Consider the following 25,834-nt stretch of genomic DNA (forward strand, 5'->3'; position numbering starts at 1 on the left):
CCGCCGAATTGCCGCCGAATAGCTGTACGTGCCGCCCCTCTCCGGAGCAGCTGCCCCCAAGCACCTGGTGCCTGGAGCCGGCCCTGGAAGAGGGTTAGGAGGGAATGCACATTTGTTCTAACAGGCACTGCTTGGAGAATGTTCTACCATTAAACACCACCAAGCAACTCAATACCCATAAGTACCCATGTAAGGGGTGTCTCATCCCCTGTGGTCCAGTCCCAGCATCTGGCAGTCAGAGGCTTAGGATCACTCAATAGTTGCCCTGTTCTGTTCATTCCCTCTGAAGCATCTGGCTGTGGCCACTGTCAGAAGACAGGATACTGGGCTTAGATGGACCATTGGTCTGTTGCAGTATGGGCATTCTTACATTATGTTCTTAAGTAGCCTTCATCTCTTGTTTGAATAAACAGATCAGATGGTTTTATTTAAAGATAAACTGAAATGTTTTCAAACACTTGTACTTTAAAAACTTTAAAAATCCAAAATTGATGATAAAATGTATGACCTAAAAATGACAAATTCATTTTAAAAATAAAATATAAAATGAAAGGGTTTTTTTAGTAGTCAATCATAGATTGAAGAATTTATGTGGTGTCATTAACTGTTATAGGGGGGAAAAAAGACTTTTTAAGCAGATCAAGGATCTGTATTTCATATCCAGGTCTAGAAATGCCTGCAACTTTAAGGGGAAATATAGAACTCCAAGGGCTTGAACTCAGGTCTTGACAAGTAAATGAAGAGGAAGAGTTTGCAACACCGCTGATTTAAAATGCATTTATTTGTAATGTTTCACTGTGCCCATGTATCCTGCTAGAGATTAAAGATCTCAAACAAGGGGCCAGGTAGTGCTGGAAGTCAATGGTATACTCTTCTGGCACTTTTCTGGTGTTCCTATCAGATTCTGTAGCATATTTATTTTGATTTTTTTTTTTTTTAATTCTGAAGCCTTACGACTGTGAAGAAAATATACTGAATGTAAACTAGTGCAGGGGTGTCTTACTGAGTCTGCAGACCAGCAAATAAAATGTTACTTGTCTCAATATTAGCTATTATATTGTGGGTGAGATAATATCTTTTATTGGACCATCTTGTGTTGGTGAGAGAGACAAGCTTTCGAGCCACACAGAGCTCTTGCACTGTATGTTATATTGTTGAACATTTTAGCAAAAAAATTCAGGTACTGTGAATAGAGCTTGAGTTAGAGTACCATTACATTTTCTCAGGCTCAATTTTAAAAGGAAATACAGAACAAAGCATTTCAATTTACCTTTAATTATTTTTGTTTCAAAATTCCTCTTCTGGTTTATTTATTACAAAGCTGTTATTTAATTAGGAATAATGTTCTTTATTACCAACTTAAAAAAAAAAATCCAAACCCAACCTAATTTTTCATTTGCAGTGTAGCATTGGTTTCTCCCTGGTTATGACATGTTACCCAACAAATACTGTATGTCTTTTAAATACGTCCGTGCCGGCAGAGGTATTCAGAGGGGGGTAGGTGTGGAGAGTATAATTTTCTAATTGGTATATTTGAATTGTATACAAAGAAAGCTATTTATTTGTTCTGATTTGAGCTGATGTGGTTTTCATACTGAGCATACTAGAATTTTGAAACCATGGAAGAAACTGTAATGTAAATTGGTTTAAGTCATTTTGCTAAATGTGATCTGTCTAACAGATTACATATTTTCCAAGTTTTGTTGATTTAAGGTTTACAGTGGTCTTTCAATCGCATGAAATAAGTCCTGTTTTTCAATCCCCTCTAATTACTTTGTATATTTTAATTACATCTTGTATTTTGTGTCTCAGGATAGAATTTGAAGATCTAAAAGATTTTATTCCCTTAGTAGGGATGACAGATTTTTCTAATTCATTCCACTTTTTAGGACCAGATTCTGCCCTCAGATATGCATAGGCTACTGCTATTGAAACTGATGGAAATTTAACATGCAATCTGAGGACAGGCTTTTGGCCTTTGTTTGATTGGAGAACATATTATCAGTGCATTTCTTTACTTTCTCCAGAGTTCACCTTTAAAACAAGATGCAGTCATAAATAGTAGACAAATTCTAAATAATAAGAGGAAGTTAGTCTTAGGTGCACACATGCACATACTTTAAGAACACACACAGTAGAAGAAAAAGCACAGCTTTATAACAAAGCAAATTATTTTTCCACATTATGAGTTTTTCATCTTATTGTTATACACATCTGAACAGCTTTGTCCTTGTTAAAAGAAGCGAAAAATCTCTTAGGGAATGTCTATGTGGGGAAATTTACCCACAGAACCATCCTGGTATAATTCTCCATGTGGACATACTTATTCCAGAATAAGAGTGGCTTTGGGGGAGAGGGCTTATTTTATGTTTTCAAAATGACATAAACTAAACAAAAAAACCACTCTTATCCTGGAATAACTGTGTCTACAGGCGCAGTTATACTGGTATGATTATATTCATATAGTTCTACTGGTAAACTACACCATGTAGACAAGCAGTTGTTCAGCGAGTGCCTCTACTTTGGACTATATAACTGGATTACTTAAATCTCTGTTCACTAGAATCCAGTAATAATACAATCTTGTATTTTGTGTGTCAGATCACTATAGTGGTACAACAGAATTATGTTTAGCATTTCTACTCAAAATACTCCTTAGGACAAACAGAAGGCTATTTTCAAGATAGGCTAAAATCTTCAGGTGATTTTTAAAAAAATTTTCAGGAGGGAAACTTGACAATTGCTTTTAAAATTAAAAATTGAAAGAAAATCTCTCAGCAGAAGAGGATTTTAAAGATTATCATGCCATATATTATGAAAATTTAGCAAAAACATCAATGAAATCCTCAGGTTTTTTTGTTTGTTTTTTTAAAGCTATTCAGATTCAAAAGTCACTGTGTTCCTGGTAGCCAGAAGTTTTGGCTTTTGTTTGCAACTACATTACCTACATGTAACTTTTTAACAAGCAGAAATACTAGACTGGTGAGCATTGCGCATGTTTAGAAATTCTCTGCAGAACTGATATTGAAAACATTTTGCACTTGGCAGTAGGTAGGCTCTGAGAAGTTTTGGTTCATTAATCAGTATATACCTCTCACAGACCAGATTAATAGCAGCACATCTGAGGAACAGCCAATTAAAACCAGTTATTGCTGTCAGAATAAACTTGGTAACAGTTATGTAACTTTTGGCAGAAGCTACACTTTCCATAAGGTCCAAAATATTCTGACTATAAATATTGATATTCCACTGATTATTTAAAATAAACCCTTCAGAGCAAAAAACTAGTGCCTAGAGTCCAAAAACATATAGCTCCAGAATTATTGACTCAGCTGTTGAGATATTTTAGGAACTGTTCTAAAATGTGTGTAGTAAAGACCTTAAGTAACTAAATGTGTCGGTAGTAAAGACTACTTTCAAAAACACACAATGTAGATTTTTCCAATGACATTCTGCTTTCTTGGTTACACCCCATAGCATATTGTAATGGGAGCCAGAGGAGGGTTAGAAAAAGTAGTCATTTACCGTTTAAAGAATTTAACAGGTTGTCAAGAATGTCTAAGACTTTTGTTTTATCCCATAGTTATTTTTCCCAAAAAACTTTTTTTGCCACACCTACATTTCCCTTTAGCTTTTTTTCTGGGGTCTCTTAATCTGCAGGTGATTCCTGAGGATTGGTAAATACAAATAGTTACTTTATATCTTTTCTATTGTTCTAGATGGTTTAATGTTTTTGTATTTATCCGTCTTGAAAAATGCATTGGGGGAGATGAAAAGTGTAAACTTTGTTTAAACTGTTGATATTTTTTTAATTCTGCTTTTTTCTTCAGTCCTAATAACTAGATTTCAAGTTTAACCATTTTGATTTTTCAAATATAAAAACCTTAAGTGTTTCTCCATTTAGCATAAATACAGTTGTAAACTAGGATTCACAATATTATTTATGAAACACTTCAGGGGCTTTGCACTTTAACCAGTCATTCAATAATTAACTTTCATTCTCTTAAATTTTAGTCCTGTAGTTTTGTGGATGCATTGGGAACACACCAGTAGCCAAATGTACACACAGCTATCCTTTATTACACATAGTTAAAGCTTTTAAAGGAAAGGAAAAGATGAGTATTTGGCTACAAGAATTTGGATTTAAACAACTTGATTTTCTGTCAAGTTACAGGTTTTAATGTTATTTTGAACTGATATATGACCAATATTATTCTTGTTTGTTTGTACAACTGGAATAATTGTTTGTTAATAGAGAAAATGCAAATAGTAGTCTTGGATAGAAATTCCCCTAATAAAACATATTAGTTGGATTGATGCATATTAGTAGCTGTTTGAATTGTTGACTGTGCTGGTCTGTTTTCTTCTAAAGTGGTTTTACTTGGATATCCATTTTCTAGCTCTAATAGTGCTAGCTTACCAGTATGCTCTGTGAAGTTGGGTGAAATCCTGGCTCTATTGAAGTCAGTGGGAACTTTGCCATTAACTTTGACGGGGCCAGGGTGTTACCCATTATGTTCAAGATACACTAACTACATATACTAAATAATTTTCTTTATGCTATCTGCTGATTTTCTATAACCATATATGTGCACTAAGTCATTAAGCTAACCTAAAATAAAATTTACAGATGCAGTAGAATAAAAATTGGACTAGAAAGTATTTCAAAACAACTCAAACAAATGAATTGGTTCATGCTGTCATGATTTTCCCCTATGTTAAACTGTTCTAGTGTCGTAGAGTTTTTTAATGATTATTATCAGATGCTACAGAAATTAGTTTAATGTTTGAGATTGTCAAATAACTCTTAGGATAGTATTATATACATAAATGTATCAATCTCATGCAGAATTGTGCATATATATACAACAGCCACATGCAGACTTGCTTGCAAATAATTTACCTATGGGTTTGCAATTAAGCTTAAATAGAAAACTTACCAAAAACAAATTTTGCTGCTGCTTTTTGCTTCTACAGTAGATTGAAAATCCAGAAGTCAACTTGTTTTTTCTTCTTTGTGTTACCAGTGTTATTGTTTGTTAATCTGTAGTTCTAGTGAAAACTTTTTTTCTTGCCCTGTTAGATCCAAACTGTATTAAAGAATTGATAGTCTTCCTGCAGATTTAATAGAATAAAAAAATCAATCTAACTAAATCTCTCTAAGAAACATAACTGAAGTTCCAGTGTATTCTATTCCAGAAAAAGGGATAGTAGTGTGTTTGAAGCTGCTGTGTCTTACTGTCACATGCAGAAATGCATTAACCAGCTACAGCTGACCCAGATTCCATATACAGTACGCTTGGACAGTTTTCCTTTTCTTAAACAAACACGCACTAGACTTAGCCGTTCAGCCCACCTCTGATGTCACTATGAACTCACTGAAGAGCAAACAAAACTCCTTAGGGTTTCCTATCATAGCCTTTATGAAAGGGCAAGGGGAGGCTGAAGAGCTATGGACAAGGAAAGATTGTTTGCTGGTTAGAGGGAGGGCACTATATGGAAACAGTCTGTGCAAGAGTTCAGCAGGCAATTACAAAACTAACATTTTATTTCACAGCCTAAAGATGCCTTTCAAGTTTTTACAGTACTGGGGTTCATTTAGAAGAAAGATTCTTTCAGACTGATGAACTCAACTTGTGTTCCCAGGAATAAAAGAGGCAGACTGACTGGGTACAACAGGAAAAATGAACCATTTATAGTCTAGAAGAATGTTGAACAGAATGTCACATTCAATTCTTGAAGTTCACTTAATAAGAAACAGTTTTAGCTGTTGTTACATTCTCAAAGAATCTGATACATGTGGAAAATGTTAAAGCTATGTTTGGTGTTGGGTTAAGTATTAGAATATTTGATGCCATCTGATTAGCATTAAAAGAAGCAGAAGCCACATGTATTACGTATTTTTAAGAAACGAAGGATACCGTCGTCAGCTTTTAATTCTGTGACTTGAGAGTTTGTGTACAGGAGTCGATTTAGTTTGGGGTTTTGTTTAGTGTAGTTGTCAATTTCTTCAGAAATGACTGACTAAATTTTATGGTTTATTTGTTTTTTTTCTCTTAAAATTGTTTTAGATTTGATAAATAGGTCCAAGGATCTTGTATTTTGCAGAGGAGTTCTCTAGAAAGGTACTCTTAATTGTGCTAAAGATAAAAATGCTGTCACTTAACTTTAAGGAAGAAATAATTGTTTAGATATCTCCTTCCAGAAATAATCTGTTCACTAATCCACAAATTTATAACCAATACTACACTTTTGTTCCTTATGAATCTCTGTTGTTTGAACCAGTAAACATTATTCACCCTTCTTTCTGTTTTAGATAGTATTCTGTTCAGATCAGGGACTTTTAACAACTATCTCTGGACACTGCCTAGTACAATGGTACCTAACATGGCTAAAACCTTTAGGTACCACCATAATATAAATATTAAATAATAATTTGACAGTTATTAATTTATAATTTAAATAAATTAATATTCTAAGATTAGCAGAATAAAAAATCCTGAATTAAAAATTAGATGAAAATAAAATTAAACTCTATATCAGATTCTATTTAATAACTTTCTATGAACTTTTTTGTCACCTTTCAACCAGAAGGCTTTTAACTTGCTTCTGTGTGCATGCAGACTGTGTTTGTATATTAATATTGGAGCAATGCCCAGAGGCCCCACTCAGGACTGAGAGCTCCACTGTGTTAGGAGCTGTACAAACACAATCACTGCTCCAACGAAGTGTTTTTTTAATGTTCTTCCACCTGCAAAGCCAAACATTTTTGGGTTACTTTGACCCTAATTATACAGGTCTCAGAAAAAAGAAAAAATAACTAATTTTAGAAGTCCCATAAGTATTACCTAAAATAGCAGGGTTTTTTGTACAAAGTATTGAATTTAAGGTTGGATATATTGAAACCTTCCAGGGCTGAAGCAAGTGCTTTGTCTCATTAGAAAACTGAGATTTTCCCCATTCCAAGGGTAATCTATGAAGTTTTTCTCACCCTACAGGGTCATGTTATATTGGGCCTTTTAACAGATACAGGACTGAATATTGCCTGTCCTGCACTTCAGACTGTATCTTGGGGGATGAAAGGAAATCATTTCTGTAACAGGTTGTTTTTAAGTGGTAGCAGCATCAAGCTGCTCAGAAGTTTACAGTGTTAGCATAGTCACAGTAAAGACGGATTAGCGAGCAGAATGTAGGCAAAGCAGTCACATTTTCTTATGATATTGATATCTCCTGGGGGGGGGGGGGGTGTAAGTATGTGTGTGCATCCCTACAGTGAAATGTGCAGACCATGAGAAGCTCTTACCAGATGCTGAAACAGCAGTAGATGTAGAAGTGGTAAATAGAAGACATAAAGCTCAAACCAAGAGAAGAGATCTACGCAACCAGTGTGGTAGAAGAGCAGTTGAAACAAAAGCATTTTCTACTTCAGAATCCAAAATGAGGGAATTGGAGAGAAATGTCTTCAAACTCATCAGAAATAAAGACTTTCATTTTTCCCATAGTTGTGCACAGTTTTGCTTACTGGTTTTTAGTGGAAAAAGGCATTAGGGATAGTTATGATACATAGCAACCTGCTGTTAAATCATGAATAAAAAATAATGGCAAAATGTCAAGGGGATAAAACTCATGCATAATCATCATGCCCTTACCCTAGACAGATGTTTGATATTACATCTATCCCTGATAGAGGAAAAACTCAAGGTTCTACCTTTTCAGCACTTTTGAATTCTTGTGTAACAAATAAGCTATTAGTGAAATGAATTTAAAAATTGTGTGGCTATATTGGGGCATGTATATATTTAGAATGAAATTCACCCATCCCCACACAAAGCATGACACTTTGCATTGATAACTCAGCCAGCCTTGTGATGGAGATGAAATTCAGTAGCCTTTTTTCCACTCCTTACAGTCCATTCTTCACCCACCTTATCTGTAGATAGTGAGGGCCCCTCTTCCAACATGCAAGGGAATTAAAGGAAATGTGATGCAAGTGTCATGTTGGTGAGAGGGAATAGTGTTGCATTTGTTGCAGCAATAAATGGTCAGGGCTGGGACAAGGCTTTGAAAGTGGAAATGGAGAGGAATACATGGACTTTGATGTCTTCTTTTACTGCTTTTCCCCCCTCCTTCTTCACACACATTAATGCTGCTGTTAAATCCTGCTTGCTTTTAACTTCAAAGTTTTGAGCCTTTGGGACAGAGAATAATGAAGTTGCCAGTGGTGAAGGAAGAAGATGGAAGCTTTAAAGATGAGATTTGGAATTAAGACACTAAACACTCATAATCATTAAAGATCCTGTAGAGCTTTTACAAAGTGTGGGGGAGAGGCAGGGGTCCTGGAACAGTTTGTATAGTGGGGGTACTGAAAGCCATTGAAGCAAACTGTAAACCCTGTATATGATGGAAACCACTTCAAGCCTGGGGATGTGGCAGCCCACCCCTCCTTCCCATCAGCCCTAGTTCCATCACCTATGGGAGGAGGGTGTTAATCCAAGTGTCCTAATCAGTTTTCAATTTGTGTATACTCTTTGTCTAGCAAACGCTTTCCCGTTGCTGCAATTTGAGAAGCTTTTCTTTTCTTTTTTGCTGGCATAGAAAGGGAGATTTTTCTGTTGGTGTGTTTCAACACAGCTGAGTTGTGGGAATTAAATATTCATAGATTCTAAGGCCAGAAGCTAATCATCCAGTCTGATAACTGTATATAACAGGCATAGAACTGCCTCCAAATAATTCCTGGTTGAACTAGATTATATCTTTTAGAAAAACATCCAGTCTTGGTTTCATAAATGCTAGTGATGAAGAATCACCACATTGGAAAAGTGTTCCAATGGTTAGTTAATCTCCCCTGATAAAAACTTACATCTTATTAGATTTTATCACATTGAAAACGTTTAACAAAGTTCATGTTTTTGAACCTTCTGTGTTGAATACCCCTACAGGCTTGTCAAGTGAATGATGATTAATTGTTGGGATGACAAAAGCTTAGAAATGAGACCTGGCATAGTTGCACATAGTTTGATACTTACTTTGCAGATTCTGAAATGTTAATATGCTTCCACTGTCAAAGACTAAAGGTCAGATTGTGCCTGGTCCCTGTATAATACACAAGGAAAGCTTCCAACCTTCCATTGTGCCTGGCAACTGTGTAGAGAACAGAGGTGAAAGTAGGCTGGTATGGCGTACCAGACCGAACCAGCTTCCCCAGGCTGGTGCTTTAAAGGGCCTGGGGCTCCTGCCGCTGCTGGGAGCCCTTTAAAGCGCCGCCCGAGCCCTGCCGCCTACCCAGGGGCTCAGGCAGCAGGGCTCGTTCAGTGCTTTAAAGGGCACGGGGCTCCTGTCACTGCGGGGAGCCCCGGGCCCTTTAAAGCACCGCCTGAGCCCGGCTGCCAGAGCCCCAGGGGAGGGGCAGCAGTGGCAGGGCTCCGACGGTGCTTTAAAGGTCTCCCCATAGTGTCAGGAGCCCCGGGCCCTTTAAATCGCCCCTTAGCTCCAGGGTTTCCAGCTGCCTCTGTAGCTGGTAGCTTGGGGGGTTATTTAAAGGCCCTGGGGCTCCCAGCCGGAGCCCCGGGGCCTTTAAATCTTGATTTAAAGGCCCCACCTCTTCCGGTTGAGGCCACACCTCTTCCAGTTGAGTCCAGGCCCCCACTCAGGACTCTGGCGTACTGGTAAGTCCTTTAAGTTACTTTCACCCCTGGGAGAGAATGCAAGTCCTTTCACTCGGAAAGCGCAAAGATTTCACTGAGCTAGTACTGCTGCTGGAGCTGTTCACTGCAAATAGGGCTGAGAAAGGAATGAGGCAAAACCACTGGACAAGTGATGAAAGGGAGTACTTATTGAATCCTCCAAGGGGTGGCACAACATTTCCAAGCAATATTATTTGTGCCTCCTTGAGGCACAAACCAGCAAAGAGCTCTTGCAGGCACATTGCTCCTGGAACAAGACAAAGATTAAATGTCACAGTGGATCCTTGTACACATTAGTAAGTGTGAGCAGAAGTACATTCAAATTCAATTAATTGCTTTTTCTTTTAAATTTGAAACATTTAATAAAGGAAATATTCACTCTAATCTTATTCATTCAGGTATTTATCTCTCGGACTTGACATATATTGACTCCGCATACCCATCTACAGGGAGCATTCTGGAAAGCGAGCAGAGATCAAATTTAATGAACAACATACTTAGAATAATCTCAGATTTTCAGCAGTCCTGTGAATATGGTAATCTAGCTCATTTATTTCTTTTGCAGTATTATTGAGGGCAACTAATAAAATAAAAATGTTCATCTTCAACCAAGCTGTTATTTAATAAGTCTTAACCAATTAATGTACCATTCCCATCTTAAAACCATAAACCTTATTAAAACCAAATTCTGGAATTGTTGGGTTATCTCTCCTGTCAGCAGGCAGAGATAGAATGAGACTTACTTATCCTCTATTTATCTCTTCTGTGTTTTCAAAATACATGCTGTGAAGATCTGGCCTTCCTTGGGTGCAGGGGAGGTCAGCCCAGGCATGGTTATGGATGAGGGGGAACAAAAAACTGCAAAACAGTGGTGAGGGATCATTGTATTTTATGGCCCCAACTAAAGACAGCAAGAGAAATATCTGCTTGTATGCAGATGTTTTCAAGAAACTCCCTTTGTCTAATGATGAATGACATAGTGATAACTGATATATTGCCTCTTCTCTAGATATTCCTCTGTTGCCTCATGTCCAAAAATACTTGAACTCAGTTCAATACATAGAAGAGCTACAAAAGTTTGTGGAAGATGACAATTACAAGTAAGTATAAAATTCTACAACTGACTAGGTAACCTTTTCTTTTCCCTTCTAAAAAAGTGAGTTTTATGTAACAGAAACCTTGAATACAATAATGAGCAGGCAAGAGACGCTGCTTTCATTTAGGTAAATGAATCCAACCTCAACGCTGCCACTCTCTTAAGTCTCTCTTTCTTTACTATAAGGAGACTGAGAAGAAATTGGAGTTAGAAAATAAGCAACAGTAGTCGTGACTTAAATTTTTCCTTTAAACGTTTTATTTTATGTTATTGTTTGAGGGATAGATATTTAAGAAAATTAAACATTAAAGTTGGAAAAAATCCAGTATAGTATCTTTACTCTGCTGTAAAACTGCAAAATGCTGTTGAAGGCAGAAAGTAAACAAACTGATCAGAGCAGTGTTTTTTTTTCATTACTCTATTTCAGTAATTTTAGGTGTTGTAACAATAGAAAGAATTAAAAATGCAGAGTGGAATTTTTTTTATTTGGAAAACCCTTTAAGCATAATAGAAGGGATACAGAAGTAGACAATGAAAATAACAGGCATGGAGAGACTTGCATATGAGGAGAGAGTGGAAAGATGGAACTGTTTGGAGAGGAGATATAAGGTAATAAAGATATACAAAGTAATGAATGGTATAGCGAAGGTAAACTAGGCACTCCTCTTTACACTTTTTCATATAAGAACTAAAGGGTATCCGATAGAATGGAAAGAAATACATTTACATTTGATAAAAGGAAATTAAATTTTATACAACACTTAATTAACCTGTGTAACTCATTTGCCACAAAATATAATTGATTCCAAGACCTTAGCAGAATTCCAAAAAGAACTACATGTATCTAAGTAACTATAGAACATCCATAGGTTTATGGGAGAGATTAAAAATTATAAGGGATATAAATCCTTATGCTTCAGGGCATAAGCCAATCATTGGTGATAGCTAGAAAGAAAATTCCATGGAATTCTAAGGAAGCTATTCTATAATTGTTCATTAGAGATTCTTGCACCTTCTTGTGAACCATCTGGTGCTGACCACAGTCAGAGATTAGATATTGGACTAGAAGATATAGTGAATTGGTCCAAAGTAGCGATTCCTATCTTCATTTTATCGACTAGGCGAAGTCAATGGAGTCATGTGGTTTAACTGAATGAGGAATATGATTTTAGCAGTGCATATGCCTTTGTATACTGAGAAAATTGTGGAGATAATAAGTTTAGTCTCTTCAAGGTGAAAGGAGATGGCCATTACTACTTTGAGAAAACCAATTGATACTTAAATCTTGTAGCATTTTCTTTCTCTTCAAAGGAAAACTACCCCTTTTCTGTGACAGGTGAAGGGTCAGAAAGGTAACTATCCACAATTAAGATAGTTACTTAAAATTAAGTCTCAGAAGAAAAAGTACTTAAACAGTTTCCTTTTTCGTGAAGCTGTATTGAACTGGTAATTTTAAAATGTTAACAATATTGTATAAATTATTCCTGTGGCTAACAAACCTTTAAACTTTTATTTTCTAAAAAGTTCTTCCTAACTTCATGTTAATTTAAAAATGGTCAGTTCATCAAAATGTTCAGCAAAAAGCAGTTTGCAGCTTTCCAATAGTATTGAAGACATCATGGAAAAGTAAACAGCTTGAAAACCCAGTCAATATGATTATATATTGTATCAAAAATCTGCAGAAGGATATTTCATTTGTTTTTAAAATAGTAGAGCACATTTCACTGGTGATGTTTACCCCTTCACATAACATATGAACAAGGGGTCATCCAGTGAAATTAATAGGTAGCAGTTTAAAACAAACACGTGGAAGTACTTCTTCCCACAACACTCAGTTGACCCGTGAAACTCATTGCCAAGGGATGTTGTGAGGGACAAAAGTATATCTGATTCAAAAAAAGAATTAGATAAGTTCATGGAAGATAGGTCCCTCAATGGCTATTAGCCAAGATGGTCAGGGATGCAACTCCATGCCTTGAGTGTGTCTACACCTCTGACTACTAGAAGCTGGAACTGGAAGATGGGGTGGATCACTTGATAAATTTGTTGTCTTCTGTTCACTCCGTCTGAAGCATCTGGCACTGGCCACTGTCTGAAGACAGGGTATTGGGCTAGACGGATCATTGATCTGACCCAATATGGCCATTCTTATGTTCTTATTGGTTAAAACTTATAGGGCAGGGGTTCTCAAACTGGGGGTCGCAACCCCTCAGGGGGTCGTGAGGTTATTACATGGGGAATCGCAAGCTGTCATCCTCCATCCCAAACCCCGCTTTGCCTCCAGCATTTAAAATGGTGTTAAATATATAAAAAAATGTTTTTAATTTATAAGTGGGGGGTCGCACTCAGAGACATGCTATGTGAAAGGGGTCACCAGTAAAAAAGTTTGAGAGCCACTGTTACAGGGGGTTTCAGAACAAATTAAAACAGAGGATTACAAATGGTTTTGCCTATTGTGACTCTTGCACATGCCTTTTTCTTTTCATCACTGCTGTAGAAAGCAGAACATCAAGTACAATAAATATAAACTTGGATTAAGTAAAAGAAAAAAAGTGGGTTGGTTGTTGCCCCCTTTTAATTGCTAGTGAGTGATATGCATGTGCATAGCCTCTCTTACACTTGTGATAGCAAAACTTCTTGCAGCATAAGCCAACAAATACTGTAGCTTTCAAAGCTTTACATTAAAACACTTCAGGTTCCTGATAAATTAACACTTTAACTTCTATTCCTTTTTTAATGCAGGCTTTCATTAAAGATAGAGCCAGGAACCAGCACCCCTCGTTCTGCTGCTTCCAGAGAAGATTTAGTAGGTAATTGCTTACTTACCAGAAGACATCGAAATTTGAAATCCATTCTTCACTGCCTTTGAGTTACTAGTACAAAAAATTTTCCTAAAAGTGAAGTGTGATAAAAGATTTACAAAACGTATTTGTCATAAAAATTCTAAATTTGTTCTGTAAGTAGACTCTTGTTGTCATAGGAAACTGAGTCAGTTCCTTGGTTTAAATATGAAATTTAACTTTAAATTTAAATATTCATTGTCTGCCATGTCACACTAAATAACTTCATATTTGCTGTTTTCCCTCTTAAATACCTTTTCTTTCTTGGAACAATTACCTGTCAAAGGTGTATATCTTGTTTGATCTGCAGCATACAAGATGTACATTTAAAAATGTTTTATGGTGGGATTTTCAAGAGTCTATGGGACTTAGGAGCACAAGTTCAAATATTTTCAATGGGACTTGTGCTCCTAATTCACTTGGGTGCTTTTGAAAATCTACTATGTCTACACTACGAAATTACTCCAATTTTACAGAAGTCTATTTTTGGGAACAGATTGTATAAAGTAGAGTGCACGCATCCACACTAAGCACATTAATTCGGCGGTGTGCGTCCATAGAACCGTGGCAAGCATTGACTTTTGGAGCGGTGCACTGTGGTAGCTATCCCCCAGTTCTCGCAGTCCCCGCTGCCCATTGGAATTCTGGGTTGAGCTCCCAATGCCTGATGGGGCCAAAAATTTGTCGCAGGTGGCTATGGGTAAATGTCGTCAGTCAACCCCCCCTCCGTGAAAGCAACGGCAGACAATCATGTTCCACCCTTTTCCCTGGATTGCCCAAGCAGACGCCATAGCATGGCAAGCATGGAGCCTGTTCAGCCTTTTTTCACTGTCATCGTATGTCTACTAGATACTGCTGACAAACGCGGTGCTACAGTGCTACACAGCAGCAGCTGCAGCTCCTTTCCTTTGCAAGTTAGCAAAGACGGTTACCAGTCATACTGTACCATCTGCTGCTGTCATGGGTGCTCCTGGCCGGCCTCCGTGAGGTGGGTCGGGGGCGCCTAGACAAAAATGGGAATGACCCCCAGGTCATTTTCTTCTTTAAGTTTTGTCTAATAGAGATTCAGTGCTGCCTAGAATATCAGGCAAGCCTACTAAAGAACCACAGATGCAAGCAGCCGCTCCAGGTCAGAGCCCCAGACATCCCGCAGAAATGATGAGCTGCATGCCATTCTAGGGGGTGCCCGTACAACTACCTCACCCATTGCTTCCCTCCTCCCCCACCCCTCCCTGGCTACATTGGCAGTTATCCCCCCATTTGTGTGATGAAGTAATAAAGAATGCATGAATTTGAAACAACACTGACTTTATTGCCTCTGCAAGCAGAGATCAAAGGGGGCAGGGGAGGGCGGTTGGCTTACAGGGAAGTAGAGTGAACCACCATTCTGCACTTGCTCAGCCTATAGTCTGTCCATCATGGCCTTGGAGATTTATCCGAGTTCAGATTGCTGTCCCGAGTGGTCACAGTGGTGCACAGTGGGATAGCTCCCAGAGGCCAATACAATCAAATTGCGTCCACACTAACCCTTATTCGAACTGGCAATGTTGATTTCAGCGCTACTGCCCTCATCGGGAAAGAGTACAGAAATCAATTTTAAGAGCCCTTTATGTCTACAAAAATGGCTTTGTTGTGTGGACAGGTGCAGGGTTAATTCGATTTAATGCTGCTAAATTCGACCTAAATTCGTAGTGTAGACCAGGCCTTAGACTGAAAGTACAATTATTTCTTTAAAATAAACATTTTTAATATATTAAGGAACTGCTCCTAATATATTATAAAAGAAATGCTATTAAAGAAGACATCTGATTAACTAGCAAAAGATTCAGCCTATGTAAGGAACTGGTGTAACCACAGGTCAGGGCCTGTGAGCCAATTTACGCTCTGAAATAATGCACATTTAGTTTAGAAATAAACTTTTTCAACATTACACATTTTTACAGGAAAACGATTATTAAAATTTAGCTTCAGGGTATGCAGTAAGAGAAAATGCTATGGTACATAGAATCTTAGAATCATAGAAATGTAGGGCAAGAAGGGACCTTGAGAAATCATCTAATCCAGTCTCCTTCGCTGAAGCAGGACCAAGTATACCTATACTGTCTCTGACAGGTGTTTATCTAACCTGTTTTTAAAGATCTCCAATGACAGCTATTCCACAACCTCCCTTAGTAGCCTGTTCCAGTGCTTAGCTATCCTTATACAGTAGAACCTCAGAGTTACAAACACTTCGGGAATGGAGGTTGTTCGTAATTCTGAAATGTTCGTAACTGAACAAAACATTATGGTTGTTCTTTCAAAAGTTTTCAACTGAACAACAACTTAATACAGCTTTGAAACTTTACTATGCAAAAGAAAAATGCTGCTTTCCCTTGATTTTTTTTTTTTGTCATTTACATTTAACACAATACTGTACTGCATTTGCTTTTTTTTTTTTTTGGTCTTTTCTGCTGCCTGATTGCATACTTCCAGTTCCAAATGAGATGTGTGGTTGACTGATGTGTTCGAAACTCTGAGGTTCTACTGTAGTTAGATTTTCGTGCTGTCTAACCTACATCTCCCTTGCTAGCTAACCTAAATCTCCAGATTAAACCCATTACATCTTGTCCTACGTTTAGTGGACATGGAAAACAATTCATCACCGCTGTCTTTATAACAATCCTTAACATATTTGAAGTCTTATCAAGTTTCCCCTTAGTCTTCTTTTCTCAAGACTAAATATGCCCATTTTTTTTAAACCTTTTATCATTTTTGTTGCTCTCCTCTGGACTCTCCAGTTAGTCCATATCTTTCCTAAAATGTGGTGCTCAGAACTGGACACAGTACTCCAGCTGAGTCCTCACCAGTGCCAAGTAGGCAGGGCAGTTACCTCCCATATCTTATTTACAACACTCCTATTAATATACGCCCAAACAATATTAGCCTTTTTACCAACTGCATCACATTGTTGACTCGTATTCCGTTTATGATCCACTATAACCCCCAAATCCTTTTCAGCAGTACTACTGCCTAACCAATTATTGCCCATTTTGTAGTTGTGCATTTGTTTTTTTCTTCCTGAGTGTAGTACATTGCACTTTATTGAATATCATCATGTTGATGATATTGTCCAATTTGTCACAGTCATTTTGAAGCTTTTGCAACCCCTCCCAGCCGGTGTCATCCAAAAATTTTAGAAGGATACTCTCCACTCCATTATCTAAATAATTAATGAAAATATTGAATGGTACTGGACCCAGGACTGACCCCTGCCAGACCCCACTAGATATATCCTCCCTATTTGGCAGCAAACCATTGATAACTACTCCCTGAATACAGCCTTTCAACCAGGTTTGGAACTACCTTGTAGTAATTTCATCTACACCACATTTTCCTAATTTGCATATAAGAATGTAATGTGGAACTTTCTCAAAAGCCTTACTAAAATCAAGGTATAGCATGTCTACATCTTTCCCGCTATCCACTAGGCCAATAACCCTGTCAAAGAAGGAAATCAGGTTGGCGTGGTATGATTTGTTCTTGATAAATCCGTGCTGGCTATTACGTACAATCCTGTTATTCTATAGGTGCTTAGAAAATGATTGTTTAATAATATGTTCCAGTATTTTTCCAGGTATCAAAAGTTAAGCTGCTAGTATATAGTCCCCTGGGTCCTCTTTGTTCCCCATTTTAAAGATAGGTACTATGTTTGCCCTTCTCAGTTCTCTGGGACCTCATGCATCCTCCATGTGTTCTCCAAGATAATTACTAGCATATGTGTCTCTAAGGTTACAGGATGCATTAAAAAAATTGTATTTGGGTAATCATAGAGTTGCAGGACTAGAAGGGACCTTGAGAGGTCATCTAGTCCAGTCCCCTGCACTCATGGCAGGACTAAATATTATCTAGACCATCCCTGACCAGTGTTTTTCTAACCTGCTCTTAAAAATCTCCAATTATAGAGTTTCCACAACCTCCCTAGGCAATTTATTCCAATGCTTAACTACCCTGAGAGTAAGGAAGTTTTTCCTAATATCCAACCTAAACTGCCCTTGCTGCAATTTAAGCCCATTGCTTCTTGTCCTGTCCTCAGAGGTTAAGGAAAACAATTTTTCTCCCTCCTCCTTGTAACAATCTTTTTTATACGTGAAAACTGTTATCATGTTCCGCGCCCCCCACCCCTCAGTCTTCTCTTCTCCAGACTAAATAAACCCAATTCTCCAGACTGAATAAACCAATTCAATCTTCCCTCATAGGTTATGTTTTCTAGACCTTTAATCATTTTTGTTGCTCTTCTCTGGACTATTTCCAATTTGTCCAGATCTTTCCTGAAATGTGGTGCCCAGAACTGGACACAGTGCTCCAGTTGAGGCCATGTCAGTGCAAAAGATGTCCAATCTTTACTAACTTGTTTGGTGAAAAATGAAACAAAAACGTTATCTAGCACTTCCGCCATTTCTACATTTTCTGTTGCTTTTTCCCCACTGACTGACTAACGGGCCTATCCTGTTCTTGGTCTTCCTCTTACTTCTAATGTATTTGTAAAATGTTTTCTTATTACCCTTTATGTCTCTAGCTAATTTAATCTCGTTTTGTCCTTTTTGTTATTTGTTTATATTCATCTTTTGTAATTTGACCTAGTTTCTGCTTTTTGTAGGACTCTTTTTTTTTGAGTTTCAGATCATTGAAAATCTCCCGGTTAAGCCAACATGGTCTTTTGCCATGCTTCCTATCTTTCCTATGCAGTGGGATAGTTTGCTCTTGTGCCCTATATAATATCTCTTTGAAAAACTGGCCGCTCTCTTGAACTGTTTCTCCCCTTAGACTTCCTTCCCTTGGGATCTTACCTACCAACTCCCCGAGTTTGCTAAAATCTGCCTTCTTGAAATCCATTATCTTTATTGTGCTGTTTTCCCTCCTACCATTCTTTAGAATCATGAACTCTACCATTTCATGATCACATTCACCTAAGCTGCCTTCCACTTTCAAATTCTCAACAAGTTCCTCCCTATTTGTCAAAATCAAATCTAGAACAGCCTCTCCTCTAGTAGATTTCTCCACCTTCTGAAATAAAAAAAAAAAACCTGTCTCCAATACATTCCAAGAACTTCTTGGATAATCTGTGCCCTGCTATGTTGTTTTCCCAACAGATGTCTGGGTAGTTGAAGTCCCCCTTCACCACAGAGTCCTAAGCTTTGGATGATTTTGTTAGTTACTTAAAAAAAGCCTCGTCCACCTCTTCTTCCTGCTTAGGTGGTCTGTAGTAGACCCCCTACCATGACATCACCCTTGTTTTTACCCCTTTTATCCTTACCCAGAGATTTTCAACCAGTCTGTCTCCTATTTCCATCTCAGCCTTAGTTGACATGATCTTCCACAGTTTCCTTAAAGACACTATTTTAGTGTATACAAGCAAAGGAACAGAATTAAGATGGTGATTGGAATCTTGAATCTGAATTTCCTGATCTTTGTGTAATGAAATAGCAAAGTTAATATTTTGTAAATAAGAAATCAGATTGGGCACCATTGCATCCAAAACCAGTAAGGCTACCTATTAAGCTAAAGTTGAATCTGCTTCTCCTGTTTTATTTGTGGCTTTAAGACAACCATGTAAAGAACAAACGATATGTAAATGTGCTATACAGTATGTCTACACTGCAATTGGCTTCAACCAGTTGACTCAGGCTCACGGGGCTTGAGCTAAGGGGTTGTTTAAGGGCTTGAGCTGCAGGGCTTGAGCTAACGAGTTGTGTAGACATTGAGGCTTGGGCTGCAGTCCTGGCTGTAGGACCCTGCAAGGTGGGAGGGTCCCAGACCCGAGCCTGAATGTCTATACCTCAATTAAACAGCCCCGCAGCACAAGCCCTGTGACCCCGAGGAAGCTGGCATGGGCCAGGTGCAGGTTTTTAACTGCAGTGTAGACATACCCATCAATTCCTATACAGCCAGTTTCTCCATTCCCAACAGACTTGACTTGGCTCTGCTTTGCCTTTGTAATGCTCCAGGTTTTTTAACATATTTATTATTTTAATAAGAATAAATATTATTTTAAAATGACATAGAATAATAAAATTTATGGTTGCTTCCCTCTCTGTGTCATGGAGAAAAAGCCCTTTTAGTTCACAATGATGTTAGGAGGAATAACTACTTAATGGTAAAACTATGTTATAAAGATGAAAAGGTTAAGATCAAAAGAAACCTTTTCCTTATTCCTTTTAGATGCTTCCTTTGTATCAGAGTATGCCAAAAGACACATTACTTGTCTAATGGGAATGTATAGTATAATGGTTTGACTTTTTAAAAGACTCAAATTTTATATTCTTATCGCTTTTTTAACAATACACCTCTACTCCGATATAACGCTGTACTCGGGAGCCAAAAAATCTTACCGTGTTATAGGTGAAACAGTGTTATATCGAACTTGCTTTGATCCACCGGAGTGCGCAGCCCCGCCCCGCCGGAGCGCTGCTTTACCACGTTATATCCGAATTCGTGTTATACCGAGTCGCGTTATATCGGGGGAGAGGTATAATTATCAGTTCCTCTTAAACTGAATTTTAATTTTGTACTTTAGCAAGATTCTGCAGTATTTTCTCAGAAAGAATCTTATACAATTTTTAGAAAGATATGAACCTTGTGTTGTTGGGTTTTTTTGGAGGGCTGGTAAATAGCATTTGTAATAGTCACACTGGTATTTCTCATGCTCAGTTGGAATTTTCTATTTTTCCTTTGCTCACAGGCTCTGAAGTGGGAGCATCTCCACAAAGTGCACGGAAAAATGTTGCAGCTGAAGGAGCATTGCTCCCACCAACTCCCCCATCACCTAGGAACCTGATACCACATGGGCATAGGAAATGTCACAGCTTGGGTTACAAGTCAGCATTTTATTTACTTTTACAAGTTTGAGTATTTACATATTGGACTGTCTTCTAACAACAAAAGCTTTTGCTTTAAAAAGTGAAGTACTTAATTAGCAATCTTTCTATATAAAGATCACAAAACACAGCTCCTATTCTGGAAGGAATTTATGCAAGAAACAGGGTTTGTCCATTCGTTAATCAGCTTTTTTTAACTTGCATTATGATGTCTTACTGCTTGCCTCTGAAAAGTTGTGTTCCTTACAGCTCGCCTTCTGTGAGTGAGCCTGACTCAGGAAACGATGAACCAGATCTTCCTCAGTTAGAGTACCTGACCTGGATTTCCTCATTGCACACTTAACATAAAATTGCTTTTTAAGTAAAAATAATAAAGGTCCTGATACTTATGTGATTTAAGAGCTTGCATGGATTGCATCTTGTTACCTGCAGCAATTTGGGTTTCCTTTATTTTTTGAATTTGCAAGAGCAGATCCCATGAGATTCCAAATCTGCCAAGTACAATATGATTGCTTAGAACCAGAGCACCTTTCTCTATGTGAAGCTGAAATAATTCTGTCTCACAAGGTTGCTCATTTAGTATGGTACTTCAAGTAGTAGATTTTTAATAGTTTTTTAAGCAAGTGGTGTTTAGATCCTTTTTAATCAGTTATCCTTCTAATTAATATTCTCCTTTCCCTTATGCCTTCCATAAATTATACCTGAAAGGAATTGAGTCCATAACTAGTGCATCCAGCTTTTAATGTTTTGAGATGAACTAATTATCTCCAATTGTATGAGACATGTTGAATTATTTCTTTCTGTAAACGTGCTCGCATGAAATTTAACCTCTACAATTGCTGTTTAAAGAAGAAAAACATCCTATACATGCAATGAAGTCCCCTCTATCCCAAAAGAATGGAGAGAAAAAAACTTTTTGTTTTGGACTTTTGTGCTCCTTAATTTTGTAACAGGCAAACACACTTTAGTGGGACTGTCGATTTAAAAGTTGTGATAAAGCCATTCTCAGATTTGTTCTGTCCTAACAGAACTCTAAAGCAGGGGTCGGCAACCTTTCAGAAGTGGTGTGCCAAGTCTTCATTTATTCACTCTAATTTAAGGTTTCGCGTGCCAGTAATACATTTTAACGTTTTTAGAAGATCTCTTTCTATAAGTCTATAATATATAACTAAACTATTGTTGTATGTAAAGTAAATAAGGTTTTTAAAATGTTTAATAAACTTCATTTAAAATTAAATTAAAATGCAGAGCCCCCCTGGACCAGTGGCCAGGACCCGGGCAGTGTGAGTGCTGCTGAAAATCAGCTTGCGTGCCGCCTTCGGCACGTGTGCCATAGGTTGCCTACTCCTGCTCTAAAGGAACCACGTAGAATTTATTATATATATACTTTACCAAATATTGGTACACAGCACTGTATCTCCAAGACTCACATTAATGGCAACTCGAGTCACAGAGCCAAATCTCTGTGCACTGCACTGGAAATTTATCCCAAATGATTGACTGGTTTCAGAACTTCTTCTAGCTCAGTAGTCTCTAGCAATAACAATGTTTACCTACAGAGAAATGATAAACTGCTCATTTCATTTTTTCTTCGAACACTCCTTTTGTGTATTCATAGTTCTTGAAGAGCTGAGATTTGTCCTGTTAGAGCTACTGCCATGAATCTCAGAAGCTAACAGAGCTTATAATGAGAAGTTAGCTACTATGTGTTCGTGTACCCATTATAGCTCAAGACTTCTGTGTAGAGTTGGATGGGACAGGATCTGTACTTTTCTGTATCCTTAGGCAGTTCTGAATTCCACATGAACTTAAAATATGGAGTTCTGTGTAGAACGTTACTTTTAGAGAACAATAGTTATATAGGTAAGGAATTCTACACTACAGTGAGAATACCAGTCTCAATGGATTCCTACACACTGGCTCTTGCATCTGTGGGAAGAGCTGGCAGGAACTCAGAAGTTCTAGCTGTCGGAAGCAACTGGTGTTGGTTTGCTCTCCCCAATGCTCTGATGAGCTGTGATTGACTATTGTTCATGAAGGAGTTCCCCTGGCACTGCAGACCATTAATCATAACACTTGTCCCATGTCAGCATAAAGTTTCTCAGTTTTGACTTCTGTTTCCCAGTGTACCCTTTGCTATAGTCTCTAGTCAGTCTCTAATTAAAACATTTGGATATTTTTTTAATAGAGGCATTTTCCACCAAGATACGTATTGAGTTTTGACATTCCAATGTGCTATTACCCCCTTCTGCTCCACTCTGAGCTAGATATGGTCCAATTGCATCATTGACACTCTGGCCTTTGGTCCTGTTTACATCATTCTTTTAGAGAAGCAGATTCATTCTTCCTTCATGAAGCATTTGATTTAAAAAAAAATATATTGAAAGTCCAATTAAAAATCATGGAGTTTTTATTTGCTCTTTCATATCGACTACTCTTAAAAACCCATGCAGAAAAACTTCTAGACCAGCTTTATATCTCACATGCCACTTACCTTTTGCTGAGGCAGATAGTCAACTTCCTTTTAAGCTATAATTAAATCTGTTCCATGGCTGAGCAACCCTCCTTACCCTTCTTTTGAAAATATATCCAAAAACTATGTCAGTGTCTCCTCAGTTCCCTTGTCACCTCAAGGAGCATGTTCTAGAGATTATTCTCTAATTCATCTCTTTCATGTGAAAGCTTTAAAAACATGACATCTATCTGTGCAAGTATGAGGCTAACGTGACCTCATTTTGTCCCTAGCATATAAAATACAGTTAATTTTCAAAGTTCTTATAATTAAATTAAAGCACTTTCATTTTCATTCAGATAAATGTTATTTCAGGCAACAGTCATCCCTCGGTCCTCAGGGGCATTGTGCAGTTTTGGTACTAATAACCCATGCGAGTTATACCACTAGAGTTTTGTCAATGACCCAATTAAATTATCAAGGGGTGCACAGCAAACTACGTATTATTCTTTAATACCTTGAAGCAGTGGCTGTTGAAATGTATTAAGAATATTTGTATCCTCATTTGTTCCAGTTTCATACACAAAATGAATACAGCAGAGTTTAAAAGTGCAACATTCCCCAACGCAGGACCAAGACACCTATTGGACGACAGTGTCATGGAACCTCATGCCCCATCCAGAGGGCAAGCAGAGAGCTCCACCCTTTCGAGTGGAATTTCAATAGGTGAGACATTTTTAAAATGTAGCTGTGCTAGTAAAAATGTGTTTTAGTACAGTTGACTTGAAGGTGTGTACCAGCAGGACTATTATAAAATCATAATAGTGTTTTAGAACAAAGGTAGGCAGGAATGTGCAGTGGGGGCGGGGAGACTGTGTGTGAAAAGTGGCCGAATAAATGGCATGACCTGAACTACAGCTGAGAGATCATTATTAGATGATTGTTTTTAAACCTATTCAGTGATGCATCCAAACAATAATTGTTTTACCGCTTTCTTTCCAGATATTTTCCCAAGCAAATCCTTTGTTCAAATCATCCCAAATTAAAACTTTTTGCCTTTTGGCACTGATCATTATTTAAAATGTAATACTGAATTAACAACACAAATTTAAATTGTAGAAAAGAAAACCTCTATCTAATAAGTTTTCTTATTGGAGAAGGTGGTAATCTTCACATGTTTAAGATAAGCACATACTGAGTGTGCATTAGTAAATTATTGGTGCAAGTTTCAGGTGCAGGCTTCACCCATTAAACTACATGAGAAACTTGTCTGTTAATTGTGTGTCTTATAGCGTAATAGAGTATTGCTCATTATTTTGAATTCCAGGTTTTGAAAACAATTTTGGTGGATAAGGGAGTTTAAGTTTTATCCTTCTACTGGGAGAAATAGCTCCTAGTAGGATATGTGGTGATAAAAAAAAATTAAAAACAATAAATATATTCAAAATAAGAGGAGACAGTTGCTTGTTAAAATTTTCTACCAATTTTTGTTTCTAAACTTTCCTGCATAATTTAGGGCTTGTCTACATTACCGCTTAAGTCGATGCAACTTGTCTCTCTCAGGTGTGTGAAAAAGCCACCCCCCTGAGCGATGCAAGTTACATTGACCTAAGCGCTGTCCACACGAGCACCAATGTAGCTGCACCGATGTAGCACTGTAGTGAAGACTAATCCTTAGACTCTTTTTCCCTCCTCCTATTATCCGGGAGTCAAGCTACCCTTTAAGTAGCATTTTATGCCCCAGCATCTATGTTCAGCTGACCTTCATTGACTACTTCAGGAGTTGCAGTTGTTCAGCATCTCTCAGGATTAGGTTTTAGCTATGTAATTCTCAATTTAGCGTATAAAATAAAGGTTGCATTAAAAGTCACTGGCACTTCTGTTGCTGTTGAAGGGGAGCTGGCACATTTTGAGAAATTTAAAATTTTCACTTTCCTCTGTCTCTTTCTGCTCCTTTCCCCGTGTGACTTCCGTTATATTTGTCTGTTTGGTCCATTTGCCCACTCACGCATTTACTATAGTGGGTGGTCACTGATGTGTTTTGCGGGGGCGTTTTTTAGGGGTGAAGTCCTAGATGTGTACCTCTGGGAGTCTATGCTTGAGTGTGAAATCCAAATGGTTCAACCAGTCAATAAGAAACATAGCTTTTGTCCATTTAAAATTCAAACAATACTATAATATGTTTATAGTCCATCCAGTCTTGCAGAAATTCTTTTGGGCCCAAAATCCATTTCTAATTTCAGACTAATTCCTCTGACCTTTCCTCCTGGAGGAAAGTGGTAAAAATTTTAGCATCATTATTGTCTGTATATTCCTGCCTTAAACAAAGACAACAGTCTTTACTCCAATGTGTTCCAGTTTCTCAAGTATAACTCCAGTCCTTATTCTTATGGTGGCAGAAGCTGTAATGCTACAGGGTCAGAGAAAGATATTTAACTTCAACTGAACTAATTCAAGAAAGCGTCTCTTTATAAGAACAGTGTCTTTTCAGGTTTAAGTTGAAATAAAAATATGTATTGTAGTATGAACATTTTTATGAATTTTCCTATTAAGTCACACTCCTGAAATACTTGGATTCCAAATGAGATTATATTTTTATAAATAAGTGGTGTGTGTAGATAGGTTACAGTACATACATTGGCTTTCTATTTTTGGGACCCTATCCAGTAGGAGAGAACTCCACAGAACTGCTGTGTGATGCGGCCCCCTGGAGTACACTGTTAAGGTGTTTGGAATCCTCCTAAGTCACAAGCAAACTGCTTTGGGAAATCAAATCTGGGGCCTAGGAACAGGAAGATAAAGTCACCTCTGAACATGCAAATAAATGACTTTCTTTTCTCCTAAACCTCGGTCTCATGCTTGGTATTGCATAAAGCTACATATAAGTTAACTGAGCTTATGGCAAGGGC

The 25,834-nt window shown here is 37.7% G+C and overlaps 2 protein-coding genes across 6 annotated transcripts in view; one reads left to right on the plus strand and one right to left on the minus strand.

The window, feature by feature from the left end:
• ANGPTL1 (angiopoietin like 1) overlaps positions 1-5,456 on the minus strand; it is a 40,512-nt gene extending 35,056 nt beyond the window's left edge. Inside the window, exon 1 of the mRNA XM_034778259.1 lies at positions 4,941-5,456. The gene's annotated coding sequence lies outside the window, so the exon portion shown is untranslated. The remainder of the gene's footprint in view (positions 1-4,940) is intronic.
• Positions 1-25,834, plus strand: part of RALGPS2 (Ral GEF with PH domain and SH3 binding motif 2) — a 297,768-nt gene that overhangs the window by 195,746 nt on the left and 76,188 nt on the right. For all 5 annotated transcript variants that reach the window (XR_004646742.1, XM_034778255.1, XM_034778258.1 and 2 more), the window contains 5 exons: positions 10,082-10,219; positions 10,693-10,783; positions 13,522-13,589; positions 20,338-20,473; positions 23,500-23,651. Coding sequence is in view for 4 of the 5 variants with exons in the window: in XM_034778255.1 (XP_034634146.1) it covers positions 10,082-10,219; positions 10,693-10,783; positions 13,522-13,589; positions 20,338-20,473; positions 23,500-23,651 (585 nt within the window). In the remaining variant the exon portion in view is untranslated. The remainder of the gene's footprint in view (positions 1-10,081; positions 10,220-10,692; positions 10,784-13,521; positions 13,590-20,337; positions 20,474-23,499; positions 23,652-25,834) is intronic.

This window comes from Trachemys scripta, chromosome 8 (genome assembly GCF_013100865.1).
Source record: "Trachemys scripta elegans isolate TJP31775 chromosome 8, CAS_Tse_1.0, whole genome shotgun sequence".
Lineage (NCBI taxonomy): Eukaryota > Metazoa > Chordata > Testudines > Emydidae > Trachemys > Trachemys scripta.